Genomic DNA, 15019 nt, shown 5'->3' with positions numbered 1-15019 from the left:
ATTTTATATGCAGGTCTCAACAGTCTTTGTTTATTTTGTGACAAAAGCCTGACCAGCATACTGTTCATGTTCCTATTTGTTTATAATTGGTTTCTTAGTGTGTTTAGTATTTTTCAGAGAATGATTATTGTGAAGTGTCATACTTCTGGGATTAAAACTATGCTGGTGCTCCTTTTCAAGACAGCTCTTGAATTTTTTTCCACATCAGGTATGCATAGCAAATTCCAGGGAAGAAAAAGCAACGTGACATTTCTGCTCCATAAAGCAGAAGTAAAATTTTGTCATGAAAGTTAACAAAGAAATATATCACTTGAATATTAGAAAAGCTTTTGTGTAGTCTTTTATTTCTTTGTTTTGGGGGGGGGGGGGTTATTCTTTTTTTTTTTTCTTAAGAGAACAAAATCTGAGAGCTAGATGCCTATTATGTAACCATGTGCAAGTATCTCTTTGACAGACCACTATTTCCCAACGTGTAGTCTGAATTACTCATGGGCATAAACCCCATTTTTGTATCTACATGTGGATGCATGTACTGCTGTGAAAGTATTAATCTTCAAGCCTCTCATTTCTTTCATCTATCTCCACTACTTCCATCCTTTTGTATTTGCCACAACTCTTCTACTAAAATAATGAAAATATCTTAGGAATGTGTTTCTGAATAGCAAAATATTTTGAGAAAACAACGCTGAAATAATAGTTGTAAAAGAGTTACTATAGAATATTTGAAAATGAAGGCAACATTTCAGGAGTTATGACCAGGTACTCCTAAATTCCACATCTCTCCTAGGATGAAACTGCATTTCCTCAGGTTCACAGGTCCTGGGCTCTTCCAGACAATGTTACTGACTATGGAATTTCCTTTATCCTTTCATAGCTTCTCAGACAGCAGATCAGCTTCAAGGTCCTGCCAGCAAAAGCTCTCCATTCTGACTTTTTTTTACTGTAGTTTGAAATGAAAAAGCATGAAATATATTATTAGAAGCTTGTCATTCTAAGCAAAGAAAATACCAAACTGGCAAAACACATTTGTTCTCCTGTTCCAAAGCGAACACCACAAGAGGGCTGCATTCAATCTTCCTTCCTGAAATTCCCATTTCTCAGTATTTAGTTACACAATCTGAATGCTTGACACTTTCCTCCAGTGTTACTTTGAAAAGAAGCAGCGCCCTGTGAAGCCGTTTCACTTGTAGATCAGGACAGGGCATCCAGGACAGCAGATGCTTGAACACTTTCCAAGCAATGTGAACCTACTTAATAGAGTTCCTCCCCTCACCCAGCTCAGAGGCAGCAATCATGGGGCATACATCCTTATGCATAAATTCACAAAGGCTAAGTAAGATTTGTTTTCTGTAATTGTGTTAACGGGATATTTACAATATGATCCTTGTCCTAGACAATTTTCCAAGAAAGATGGAAATCTGCCACTAAAACTCCTCTATATACATACACACAGTTGTATATGTACACAGTGTACCACACCTTACAAGAAAAAGCCCCACCATTTAAGTCACGGGCACATTATATTCTATCAGCATTTTGGCTGTTCAGTTTTAATGAATTCTGTGCTGTCCACTGCTGTTCAAACAAGAAGACATGAAAAAGAATATGCTGCTGTTTGATTACATGTGCCAGAAAATAAAAAGGCACAAGACTGAAAGTCAAGAGACTTTATCCTTTCAAGGAGGAGAATAATCCTTTGAAAATGTTCTATCCAAATGTACAACACTGCTATTATAAATCAGAAATTATGTATATATTTGAACACTGAGTGCATGCTTACATGTGTGTCTCAGTATGTAATGTCAACTGAATTTGTCAGCACAACAGGTAGCATAAATCCTGGTGAATCTCCACAGCCTCTATGGTTTGGAATGTATTATTAACAGGTTTATTATATATTTGCAATGCTGTGGGCATCCCTGTTTGAGACAGCTGTGGCTTAGCTGCTACCTGTTCCAACAAAGCTTTTACACCAGTGAGATGGGTGTTTCAGACACAACAAAACAAAATCCCTGCCACAAAAAGGCACAGGCCTCACAGATGGGGTGTGAGCAATGGGGAGGAAAGAAGGAGCCAAAGAGCTGCTGAGCATATGTTTAATTTAATTCTCTGATACAAGCTACAAAAGCAGGCAAGCAAAGGGCTGATAAAGGATGGCAGGGAGATTTCAGGTCCGTTGAAAGGAATGCTTTTTGGATAAGTGAAGGCAGAAGTCAACTGGTTAAAATCACAATGGTGCTGCTGACAGGATGAACCTGCAGAGCACTTAGACAAAGAATGCTTTTGAGGGATGATTTTTCAAAAGCATCCAAGCAAATTTAAAAGGACACTCATTCTTATAGGATCTTAAGTGGGACTTATGTTCCTAAGGCCTGCCCTCTGTGTTTGGCTTTTAAACGCCAGTACCCATAGCAACTTCAAGGCAACGCAAACATGCCATTGCTCACAAATTCCAATGTCTCTGAAGCATTTTCAAAATGCCTCTCTTTTTTATTTATTGTGCATGCTCTTCTTTTCTCCTAATAGATGTCCTTACTGTCTGCCATGCCAGAATCCATCAGGTCAGGCTGGCTCCTTTCAGAGCAGAGCAGTGAAGGACCAGTGATCAGGAGAAGCCCTGCTCAGGTCCCTGCTTCTGGAATGATTTAATAATCATCAAGAGCATTTATTTTTATTGCTGCACTGCAAGGGCAACAATGACTTTCTATGCAAACAAAATGACAGTTTTGCATTAGTCTAAATATAGATGATAGGCATTTCAGAGATGCTTATTTTAAGATATTATTTGTTTTTAATGGTATGAAATAGAATTAGAGAGAGACACTACTGACTCAAACGTGTATTAAAACAGTTCTCCAACTCTTAATTGGTAATCATTCTACAAATAAATGAATTTATGGGAAAATATATTCAAATCCTATAGCTGTAATATACTTCATTATAACACTTACTACATGTTGCACTTCAAATTACTGGCATGGCACACAGGCAGTAAAGGGAAATCCTTCCTCTGTCCCACCAACATTTAGTGAGAACACAGAGAGCCAAGACCTTGCTTCCTGCCCTCCAAAATCCTGCAGTTCAGAAAAAGGTTGACAAAATAAGTCTCAAAGACAGGAATATTTCAGATTACATATAAAGTGATGAATGAGGTGTAGAGCTGAATTTATGCTGAAGTTTATGTTTTGATAAAAATCTATTTTAAAAAGCATTTATGCTTTACTACAATTTTTCCCAAGCTCCTCTGCCCCCTGATGTTTTTCGTTTTTCAGTATCAGTCCCATAGCAACATCCAGGATTCATGGCTGTGGCACTGCTCAAACATCTCTGGATCAGAGCCTTTGCAAACGATTGCTAAACTCAGGGATCTGAGTCAGCTTGGAAAAGTCTGATGCTGGGCTCATTTTTTATATCCTGAAAATAGTGGCAGGGGACTGGGAGGAGGGCAAAGGGAAGGAGAGCTGAAGCTGCAACAGCAGAAAGGAATGAAAGAAACAAACTACTTAAGGTTTAATGATACATAAGCAGCATATTTTGCAAGTAGATGAGATTGAGAGCTTTATTCCTCTATTACAGATTTGGAGGCTATATCTGAACAGTTTGAGGATTCTAACATGTCTAGTGACTGAAAGGATACTCCATGGACCTTCTCCCCTGCCAGTAATTACTCATACAGAAAAGTGGTTATCAAGAATACACAAAACACATTTGCAGCAACCTTAATGCAGCTGGAAATAAAAACAGCTAGCATCTGCAAAAAGTAGAAGACCAGAGAATCCAAAAAAATGACTGAGAATCTCCTGTACAATAGGACTCTTGATTTGGGATTAGTCTATTCAGCCCGTAGATGCTGCTATTTTTCTAATAAAACACATCAGGAAACATCATCTCTTAACGGAAACTAAAGCAGTTAAAAAACAAAAAAAGAAAAAAGAGACTATGGAAAAAGTATGTTTAGGTTCCTCTCTACTCAAGACTGCTTGAAGCAATTATCTGCCTTACTAATAAACCGAGCTGAGAAATGGGTAAGCTGTGCAAAGCATTTGGTAATAGCATGTGAAACAAATAGATGCCAATACTATTCCTCTGTTTATAAGAATTAATTTCAACTTCAGCAATAATTAAATATGCTACCAATCCAACTAACATCATCTGCAAATTCCTGGATCAGTGGCTGGCAAGAAAGAGCAGTAACTAATGAACTTGTACTTTACCTCAGGCTCACCTACTGTCTGTCCTAAGTCTTTAAAAACAACCATAAAGCTCAGTACTCAAAACACTCAAATCAATGAATGACCTTTCAAAACACACACCCAGAGAGATCCTGACCCAGTCTAGACCAGCAAATACACCTTGTTACCCACACTCCTGGTCCACCACCTAGTCAAAGCACATTAACTACTAGAAAAACCTTTCTTAAAAATTCTTATTCTTAAAAATATCTTCAAGAGGAAATAAATATAAAATCAAAGAGCAGGAACATTTTCATAATTCTGAAGAAAATAATTCTAGTTTTCCTGAAAAATCATTTTTCCTGAACTCATTGGTGGCCAAGCTTAGTTTTTACATATGCAATCTGATGAGCTAGCATTGTTCCAGGCCTCCAGTTCAGGCAATTAAAAAAGTCCACACTCGCCAAACATTACCACATCGTTACCACAGATACTGTGTATTCTGAGTCAAGGGAAAACAGTGGAAACCTCTAATACCACTGTGGGGTAACTGCTGGCAAATGGTAAGTTTTTAGTATGGTTACCACTGCAACTATTAATAACCTGTGAGGAGGTAAATGGAACATGATCCACTGCATGGTGTATCTGCTTGTCACAAGCCATGACTCACACGTGAGAGACTGCAAGGGAATTACTGCAGTAGGTGGATGTTGAGAGGCTCGAGAACGTAAAACCTGAAATATTTCCGATGAATACCACAGATGTGTGGTGACTCAAACATGTCACCCTGTAAACACTGAAGGGACAGCGATTCTTTCACCATAAACCCTCCAGTGAAAGGCTCTGCTCCCTTCTCAATAGCAGTAGGGGGTGGAAAGAGGAAAGGATGGGGGCTGACAGAAAAGAGTGGTTCGGAAAAAGCAAATCCTTCCCAGGAGGAATGAAACAATGGACTGTTTTCCACAGAGGTGGGGCAAGCAGTGTAGAATGTTGCTCCAGTAAGACATGAAAGAAGAGAAACAGAAACTTCAACGTGTACCAAAGGCCAGAAAATATCTAACAGAAAGCTGGTGCTCATTCTGAGAAGTACATCACAGCCAACACACGCAGATGTTTGCAAGACATGGTAATCATCAGCGGTTAACATGATTCTGGAAAAAGTCGAGCTGCCCTTTCCCATGTTCCAGAGTACAGAGACAACTGTCAGCATTTGCAATAAAGCACCACAGCCTGCATCCGATTTTCTGCTTTGCTGAATTTCACAGACATGCCCAGTGATAAAAGCATGCTTTTGAACCAGGTCTCTGCTTTTTTTTTTATATGACTAATGTTATGAATTTTTTACTGAGACACAAAAGGCATAAAAAGTATGCAAACTTCAATTTACGTACTGATATTTCTGTATCAAAGGCTATGCTATTTAATGCACAGGATCCAATTCTCATAAAAGCAGAAGATCAATTACAGCAGTCAGTGAAGCTCTAATATTGCATTTTCAGCTAAAAACTTGCTCAAAGCTCTTTCACAATAGCTCAGTAATTTCAGAGTATCAATCTACTTAGTAACATGACTCTGGGAGGAACACATGCATAGAGGAAAAAGAAATCCTGAAGAAAGAATTTCCTTGCATTAAGGAATGATGGTTTAGAGCTGCTGTTTAATCTCTGCAAATCTGATGGACGTACAGGTGAAATTAGTTGATTGAGGACCCAAAGCTAAGGCTGATGTGGACACTTATGTTTTCCTATTTCAAAAACAGACTGGTTTTAGTTTACAGAACTGAGCAACCAGCACAAACAGGCAAGAGCTGCTCTGAGAGATGGCAGTGCTGGTTAGTGTGCAAGCTCTGGCCTTGCCAAAACCCACAGAAATTTTGGCAGTGGTCCAATGTATAATTCTAGGAGTCAGAAATCTGTTAGTCACAAAGAGGGAGGCAAAATTTTGTTGAAAGAACAAATCTAACCTTTTCTGTCATTTGATGTGGGGCCTTTCTATGTCCTATACTTTTGTTACACACAAGAAAAATTATGCATAAACCTGGAAACTGTTGCAGTCCTGCTACATAGCTCTGAGCACATAAAACCTCTGCAGGTAATTCAGCAGACACTTCTCTGATTGAGACCCACATGCCTCACCCAATATATATGTGAAGAGGAAAGAAACTATGTAATCAAACTAAAAAGCAGTTTATTTAATATGTACATCTATTCATTCATACACCCCTTACCACAGCCTGAATATTTCAGTCAATGAGTAGACCTGATTTTCACACTCACATCAATTTTCTCTTTAAAAAATCTAACACACTTAGAAATTGGTATTACTTTGATTTATGTTTGAAAGAACAAATGGCACCTGCCTTGTAAGCTGTAGGTGCTTTGGACATAAGTGTCATCAACACCAGAAGACAAGCCCCCTGGTAGCATTTCTCACAGACATTTCATCAACTCATACAAGCAACTCCCTGCCTCTCTTTCAAAGTCAGAGTAAGAAAAACCTCTGAGTGCTTATAAACTCTGGCTACTTCAATCTGAAGGGTTTCATTAATAAATATTCTTGGTGCACAGCAAGATGTCCAGGCACTGCTCACAAAGACCTGCTGCCTAACCCTGGCTACTTCACACCTCAGCAAAGGGGAGCCAAACTGTTCAGCTTTCAGGAACTGTTAATCATCATCTCCTATTGACTGCCTTCTACATTGATCTGCAAATCACAAACTGTCTCCCTACGTTATTAGCTCAAAAGTGCCGTGTGAGCAAATTGCACCAGAACCCAAATAAATGCCATGAAGAGTTCAGTATATAAATATGCATATCTGGATACTCTAATTCCCAGAAAATCTGAATCTACACTACTACTGAATCTACATAATAGTCACTAAGCATCCCAGGATTAAAGCATTTACAGTTTTATATAGAGATAACCTGGACTGAACACCTAAAGAAAACTTTCCTGCCCTAGCAATGAATCAGGTTGAATACCTGCATGTAATTACTTAGAGCAACTGTAAAATCCAGGTATGAACATCAGAAGATACAGATTAGCTTCAACTGTGTGTGTATAAACATTAATTTTAGGGCAAAACTATCAATTCTGAATCAATCATGGAAAAAGGGTGAGAATCACCGTTTCTTTCCATCAGTAAGAATGTGCAATGAAGGCAAGCATGTTAAATGTGTATCTTTGTTTATTTTGGGATCCTGCAGTTGGCAGATGTTATCTGCAATATTTTTTTCAGTTGGCTAATTATGAACCAGAAATAAATTCAAACCTGAAATACTATAATAAGACAACCAATTCTGACTAGTCATTATACTGTACAACCAGTAAAATACAAACCCCACAATGGGAACATCTAGTCCAATGTATCCAGCTATTAAAGACTGTTGATGGCTGTAGAGGAAGTGTCAAAAAGAGGTCAGTTTAAATTTAATGTTGGCAGAAATTACTGTCTACAAAAGCATGAATAATCTTCTAATGATGCTTTAAAGTGTTAGCTCTGTCTTAACACTTACTGTTTATTTAGTCCTGAGAAAATGCTTAAAAGCCATGAAGCAATTTTAAGAAAACATTTGTAAACAGCTATTTTCTCTTGACAGACTATATGGCCACAATTACAGATATTATGCCAAGATAATATATGTAATTCAATGAATCCAGACAATATTGAATCAAATCAAACCAGTATTATTTTCCATCTCTTTGAAACTGAGCATTCAAGTCAGCTGAACTTTCAATGTCATTTGGCACTTCAGAAAAAACTTTACAAAATATAAACAGGTCTGAAAACCTATACATCATTTCTGAGTAACCTCCTGAAACCTCCTCTTATAGAAGGATCTCACAAAGTGGATCTTCAAGAACATTATATAAACCACAAATGTTTTCAATTAACATTGCTAATGGCATGATTTTATAAAAGTCTTATTTAAATTCCTTCAGCCCTTTTCAAAGTCCCACATTTTGTAAAAGGAGATGATTTACCTTAACCCAAGTTCTGCCAAAAATTACTCCACACATAACATTTACTCAAAATTTCAGGCTTAAAAAAAAGGATTAAATATGATTTTAGGAGATGGCTAAAGAGAGGGATTAACTAAAAAAAGTAATGATCAATCCTCATTTTGGAGCCTGGAGTTCACTTTCTGTTGTGCATTCACATGTTCTTCCTCTCTCTTTCAAAAAATGCTCATATCTTTGTTCCCCAAAGAAATACAGCAAAAATGTCTAGTAGTTTTTTACCAGATTGAATCCTGGTAAAAACGATTCCTTACAGCTGAGACAAGACAAATGATTCACTTGATCAAGTGAACAGAATTAGAAAAAAGCAAATCACCTATTTTAATTTCCTTAGCTTTCCATCAGTAGTCAACCAACCAGGTATCTCTTGCCTGAAAACTAGCAACAGCTGAAGTCCTTGTTCTCTTGAGTATATCTATTATTAATTATACATCTAAAGCATGTTCATAGTCCGTGTTTACTCTTGGGTGATTCTATGGTTTCTATGAATAAGAAGACAACAATGTGATAATTTAAAAATAAAACAATTATTTTCACTGTTTTGGCACTTGAGCATAATGAAAGGAAAAACCAGTCAGCTTCTATGTGGGTTTCTGTTTAGAAGAGACAGCTTAGGGGGGAAGAGCTACCACGTAGATGAACCAGAATGGGGAAAGAAAAGGTATGAGTCAAAAGCCAAGGAGATGTACTACCTAAACAACTTTCACTGGGTTTTGGCGGACATCATATAGATCTTTTTTTTCTTAGCTCCCATAATCTCAGCAGTGACTTAGAAACCATCACCACAACATATATGGGCCAAAGAAACCAAACAGTTGAAATAATGACCCTGTAAGAAAGAGAAGCCAGCCAGAGGAGTTTGAGCGCTTTTGGCCACCTATGGAAAGCAAAGAACAGGTAACTGCTCGGTTTATGCTGGCAGGGCGCAGACAGTGCTTCCTCCAGGAACAAACTCCTTTGCACAGATACAGGCAAAATTTTATTGAAGGCTATTTTCACCTGATTCTTCATTTCCTATTCAGAAGGGTCACTAATAGTCATTTTTATATAATAATAGGTAATTCTTTCATGCTACAGCTTGTGATGCATATTAATCAGGCTTCTTGCCAAATTAAATTAGTTTCTTCAACATTTGAAAAGCAGTTAAACTTCTAATTACATTTTTCCTCTCTTTCATCAGCCTATTTTTGGAGCAAAATAATGTACATAGGCCTGAAGAAAAGACACCTGAGCCTCAGGAATGGAAAACAGCCACAAGCCAAAATGTATTCACAGGAGAGCTATAGGGCAGTAAGGTTGTCATCTATGCACAAAAATACTTTCAAAGACATACACATGATGTTAAAATCTCCACCACTCCCTCCTGCATGTTGAAGTCACACACACTGCTTTGTGCCTGCAGGTATGAGGAGTAAAAAAAGAAAATAAATCTGGTTTTATGATTATTACTATGATTGTAGCATTAAGACAATTCAGAAAGGGAGATTCAGGTTAACACTATATCCCTTGACAGTTCTGGTTTTATTTACTACTGCTAGCATCAGAAATTAGGATTATAAGAAAGCATTCTATCAGTTTAAGTTATAACTCAAACCAGAGATGCACAATAACACCAAGTACCAATTGGGCCATCTGCATCTGAATATCAGCTTTGAATATCTATATTGTACAGATGAAAAGATAGAGATTGATATATATCTGCACATCTATAAAATATAATGAAGTATTTTAAAATGCAGCAACTACAGACGGGTTATATATATATATACACATATATAAAAAAAACCAAAACTTTTCAACACAAATGGTCCCCATTTTGCACACTTGGAAGCAGTTGAAAACCAATTCTTAAATTAAGAAGTAATAACCAAGTACTTTAAAATGCTACTTGAACTACTTTCTCCCACACAATTTACTACATAATAGCATACAGTTATAATATATATAGCCTACAACGCCTATCAAAGTATCCAATATCTAGTAAATTCAACACAAAAGGGACATTAATATTTCACACAATATTTGCCTGCCTTAAATAAAAAGGAGATGTAAAACCACTTCAAAGGCTGGACCGTTATTGTTTTTTCCCCAGCTTTCTACTGCATAAAATCAGTTAATCAGCCTCAAATATTTTCCTTTTCATAACCCAACCGCCTAATTTGCAAAGATTGCTCATCGAGCAATGGAAGAGAAAAACATTTTTATAAAATTAGAAAATTACTGTATACCACAAAGCTTGCTCCTGCAGCAAATACAGAATTTTTTTAAAGTTATTAATATTTCAAGTGGAAAACATTTTTTTAACTGAAAATTTATTCCAGTTTGAAATACTGTTATGCACTAGGTTAACTTAATGCTGTGAAGTTTTAAGTATAGGAAGCTTTTGAAACTGTGTATGCAGCAAATTTTTTTACTACAGCAAATTGAGTAATAAACATTCAAGAGAGATGAAAATCAAAGGTGTCCAGCTCTGAATGTGCAATACTAATAGGGTCAAACAGATAAATGGGATTGTCCAGCTGGACAAAATTCCAAAGCGCTTGCAGTGATTTTAGGGTATCTGCTCAGAAGGAAGCAGGTAAAATGCAAGCCAGGTCTGCTTCGAAAACCCAAGCAAAGATTCCAGCTAGAAAAAAAACCTATCAGAAGGGCCCTATTCTTTTCAATAATCTCAAACTTCTTCTGGCAGTCAAAATAACCAGCATGTGTTAAAGATCTAGAGTTGCTTTTCCCTGAAGAACCAGACTATAAAAAAGTCACTTCATATCTACTGTACATGTTTATTTTCCTCAACCATATATCCTGCAAATATTCACTCATCTGTACTTGAATCCCTGCCACATCTCTACCATTTAAAAGTTACATCCCGATGGCCTCAACCTCCTCAAAGTGCCCATTCCCAAAACAACTCCCAGACATCTCAGTGTAACAATCACATCTTCATACTCTGTTCTCCTGTAAAAGGGACTCAACCCTAACACCTAGAATAATATTGGGATGGAAAACCACTTCTGAGTAAAAAGTAAGTATCACACATTCTCTTGCCACTACCCTGCCAAGCAGCACAACTTGTATTTCACACAGCTTCTCTGAGTCACCATCACCCCAAACATCTGGCAGCACTGGGCAGCTGACTTGCTGCATTTCCATGCTGCTGTGCATTCCCCTTGTCCATTTAACATAACAATTAATTTACCCAGCTCTCAGAATTAAACCCAGAAGCCTTTTCTGAGAGGGCAGTGACATATGTGCCTGTGTGTTCAGTGTCAACCATCCACTCAGGGTTGAGGACGGTACAGGCTGAACTTCCTTGAGAGTCTTTCCACTGGTTTTCTGAAGTAAGACTGCTAAACAAGGTAAAATATTTAAAACTAAACAACACAAAAGTTACTTGCATTCCCTGCGTACCTCCTGATGATGTCAGTGTCTGTTACCAAGTCTCAAATGTCTCTATGTTACAATCATTTTAAAGGAAAAACAAGGACAGGGCAGGATTACCTTCCCTTAGACGCTCAACCACAAAGGTGAATCCGGTCGTTCGTGGGTGTAACACATACTCGTATTTTTTCAGTCCGTTCTTCTCAGCAAATTCATTACTGCGGGCTTTGGTATTGTCTGAGGAGAGAAGGAGAAGCAGCACTTGGTGTTACTGGGCACACAGACCATGGATTAAATGGAATGGTAACACGACAGGAACGGCACAACAGCAGCTCACACAGTACGGATGTGGAGGCAGACACAAGTGTGCTTTCAGTTGGCCATACCATGGTATGAGGAAGAGCCATGTGGATTGCAAGAAAAGCCTTTTTACCCTCTCATTTCATTTTAGCAAATCATCAGCAAATCTTTCATACTTTATCAAATGCAATCTGAAATTTATAAATTAATAGTCTGTTAAATAGTTCTCTGTACACTCCCATACCCATTCTACAGTAAGATGTATTAAGTGGCTCAATTGTGTTTTGGGGCTTTTTTCCAACTCAAAAGGCACAACATTATAGTAATGTAGGTTCGATATTATGAACAGAAATACCTTGAAGTCAGTGTTTAACCACATTACACCTATTTCAGAAAGAAAATATTAAAAAGTGGAAAGCAGTTAATCTAATAGCTTAAAATGGTATTTTACATCTTCATTCTGAACTCGCCATGCTTTGTTCATCAACCTGTGCTGCACATAGTTCCCCATTTTAACTTTTTGACCAAGCACCTCAAAGCCACAAGAGATGCCTGCCACTGTACACAGAGTACATGCAAGGCAGCTGGAAAGCACCATGGCTAAACCCCATGACAAACGTGTTTCAAACCTCTGCTAATCAAAAAAACTCATGAGAAAACCAAAGGCCTTCCAGAGCTGGTTGCCCACTAAGAGAGCCCACTAAGCAAGGAAGACAAGGACACCAAAGCAAAAACTTCTGGAGACAGGTGGAGAAGAGGCAATTTGTTCTCCTGTGATGTGCAGGAGGCTCATCCAAGCAGCCTCAGTCAACAGCCAAATGGACTTTGCTGGCTACACTCAGCTCTTTACTGTGGGCCCTGCTGTGCCTCCCCTGGGGCCAAAAGGCAATGGACATATGCAGTGTTCCCTTGGCAACATGGCAAAAATCAATTTGAGCAAATAACTTATTTAATAACTCATATTTATGAAATTTTACAGGTGCTTAAAAGACAAAATCCCAGCAACAGATGTATGGAACAAAATCACTGTTGGAGCAATCTATTTTATTTTTAAAGCAGAAAATTCTTTTTTAAGGGTCCACAGTTAAGCTTAACAGAGATGGGAGATAAAAGTAATGGAAAACATATCACTGTTTAATCATTTAACATAACTGATACTTAGAGATAAATCCTTCCTTTTACAGTCCTCCCAATTTTTCCTGTAAAAGTACAATAGCACAAGTGAACAAATCAACAGCAGTGAGAGATTTCCTTTTTGCTGTAATGCAACATTCCCCCATCTTTCTTTTGTCCCTAAATTATATGACCTCTTTATTTCTCAAAAATGCTGGTGCCCTTCCTAAAAGTTTGTCAATTAATAAATGCTATAATATATTACCATACTAAGTATCTTTTCCCTGTGACCTACTGTTGCCATGCCTGAGAGAGCTGCTTTTCATACATGCAAGCTTAAAGCTTCACTGCACAGATCTCCTGACCATGTGATTTGGAGGAAAGGAAAGCTGTTGCACAGTAGCCAAGCAAGTGATTCAGCAAAGAGGATCTAAAGATTTAATTCTTGCCAAATTGCCAAAACATACAAATACTTGAAAAATATTACAACTTCAAAAAGCATTGCTAAAATTATGGAATGTGTGAAATACTAAAATTACACTTGGCTAGGTAATTTAATTTATCTTCCCTTGGACATATATATTATGTCTTTAACCACATGGTCAGAATATCTATTTTTGTCTGCTCAACTACTACTCCATTCAATACTGCAAATGACTATTCTGAATCAGCAAAGGGGACTTGCCTTGCAGACTCCCACTGCCATGGCAAAACTCGCAAAGGGAACCATGAGCCAGACTTGGAATGGCTGAAGAGGCAACAGAAATCTGGTAATTATTAAATGCTCCTCCAAAAAAAAACCAGGTTCTACCTCTTAGGTGCACCAGTATTAGCTCAAGAACTAAAACTATTTTCTAAGAAATGACACCGATGACCAAGTGTGTTCCTATAAAAAAATACCAAAATCAAGAGTTCCTTTCCAGATTCTGGAATGGTTCAAGTAAAATGTTTTAAATTTATTTATCACAAAAGTTCTTAAGGTAATGTACTGTTGTTTCCAAAGGACAGAAGTATCATATTCTTCATTTTCAGCATATCCAAGTTTGGGTTTCACTTCAGAAAATTTGCAATCTGCAAATCAAGTCAATCAGAGCTTTGAGACACAAGTGCCATATACATCTACAAAAAGGTAAGCAGTCTAAAACAAGAATTCTAAGTTTTAAGCACCTCAAAGTGCACACAGTTAATGAGCACTCAGAAGAACTATCTCTGTGTATCTTCTCCACTAGCACTTTGCTTCAGAGGCAGCATGAAAATGCTCCTTGGTGTTTGCAAAACACTCCTACTTGCACCAAAGATAAGCAAGGAGTGAAAGGACACTTATGTTCTCTGAGTAAAACCCAACTGATGCCGCAAGAAAAATCTGGGACCTCCAGTGCTCATCACCTTGAAGTAATCATCAAACTTCTTCTAAGTGCACCTCCCTGTACTTGGCAAGAACTCACTGTAAACATCTGCAAAACATCTTCCAAATTTCCCTTTACTACACTGCCTTTGTGAAATGTGTGAACAGCTGGACATCAGCACACTGGCCAACACTATTCAGCTATTTCCTGACATTTGTATGCCTGTCTTGCCTCTGGACTGTAAGTTTTATATAACAGAGACTGCTCCCCTCCCTTTCTGCATGGCCCTAGTGTAATGGGATTTTACAACTAGAATAATGCTCCCAGCTAACACAACGATCATTGTCATCTGGAAAAATCATCTCCCTCTCCCCTTCCTAACAACTATAAAGCCACAGGTCTTTGTGCATTAAACATTATTTATTACAGCAAGTCAGGAAGGTCAATGGGCTTTGATGATATACTGAAAGCAAGGGTAGCATAAGCCTCCACACTACAAAAAAAGTAGGAATGATGCCCTTCCTCCCCCTTCTGTAATCATGGCATTGGAAAAAACCCAGTTTCTTGCTCTTTTATTACTTATGATTAAATGTTCTGACTGCCATCTCATCCAGTGCAAGGACCTTGGTGCCCACTGCTGTTTGGGATCCTTGTGCCAGACACCAGTGCCCAAACTTTTTGGGGGAGATT

General features: G+C 37.9%; 1 protein-coding gene across 5 annotated transcripts in view; it reads right to left on the bottom strand.

The window, feature by feature from the left end:
* LCLAT1 (lysocardiolipin acyltransferase 1) overlaps nt 1–15019 on the bottom strand; it is a 111958-nt gene that overhangs the window by 38885 nt on the left and 58054 nt on the right. For all 5 annotated transcript variants that reach the window (XM_066546315.1, XM_066546318.1, XM_066546319.1 and 2 more), the window contains one exon: nt 11691–11807. In XM_066546315.1, coding sequence (XP_066402412.1) covers nt 11691–11807 — 117 coding nt within the window. The remainder of the gene's footprint in view (nt 1–11690; nt 11808–15019) is intronic.

This window comes from Molothrus aeneus, chromosome 3 (genome assembly GCF_037042795.1).
Source record: "Molothrus aeneus isolate 106 chromosome 3, BPBGC_Maene_1.0, whole genome shotgun sequence".
In the NCBI taxonomy this organism is placed as follows: Eukaryota; Metazoa; Chordata; class Aves; order Passeriformes; family Icteridae; genus Molothrus; species Molothrus aeneus.
Note: the sequence above shows the minus strand (reverse complement) of the source record. Positions and strands in the feature narration are given on the sequence as shown.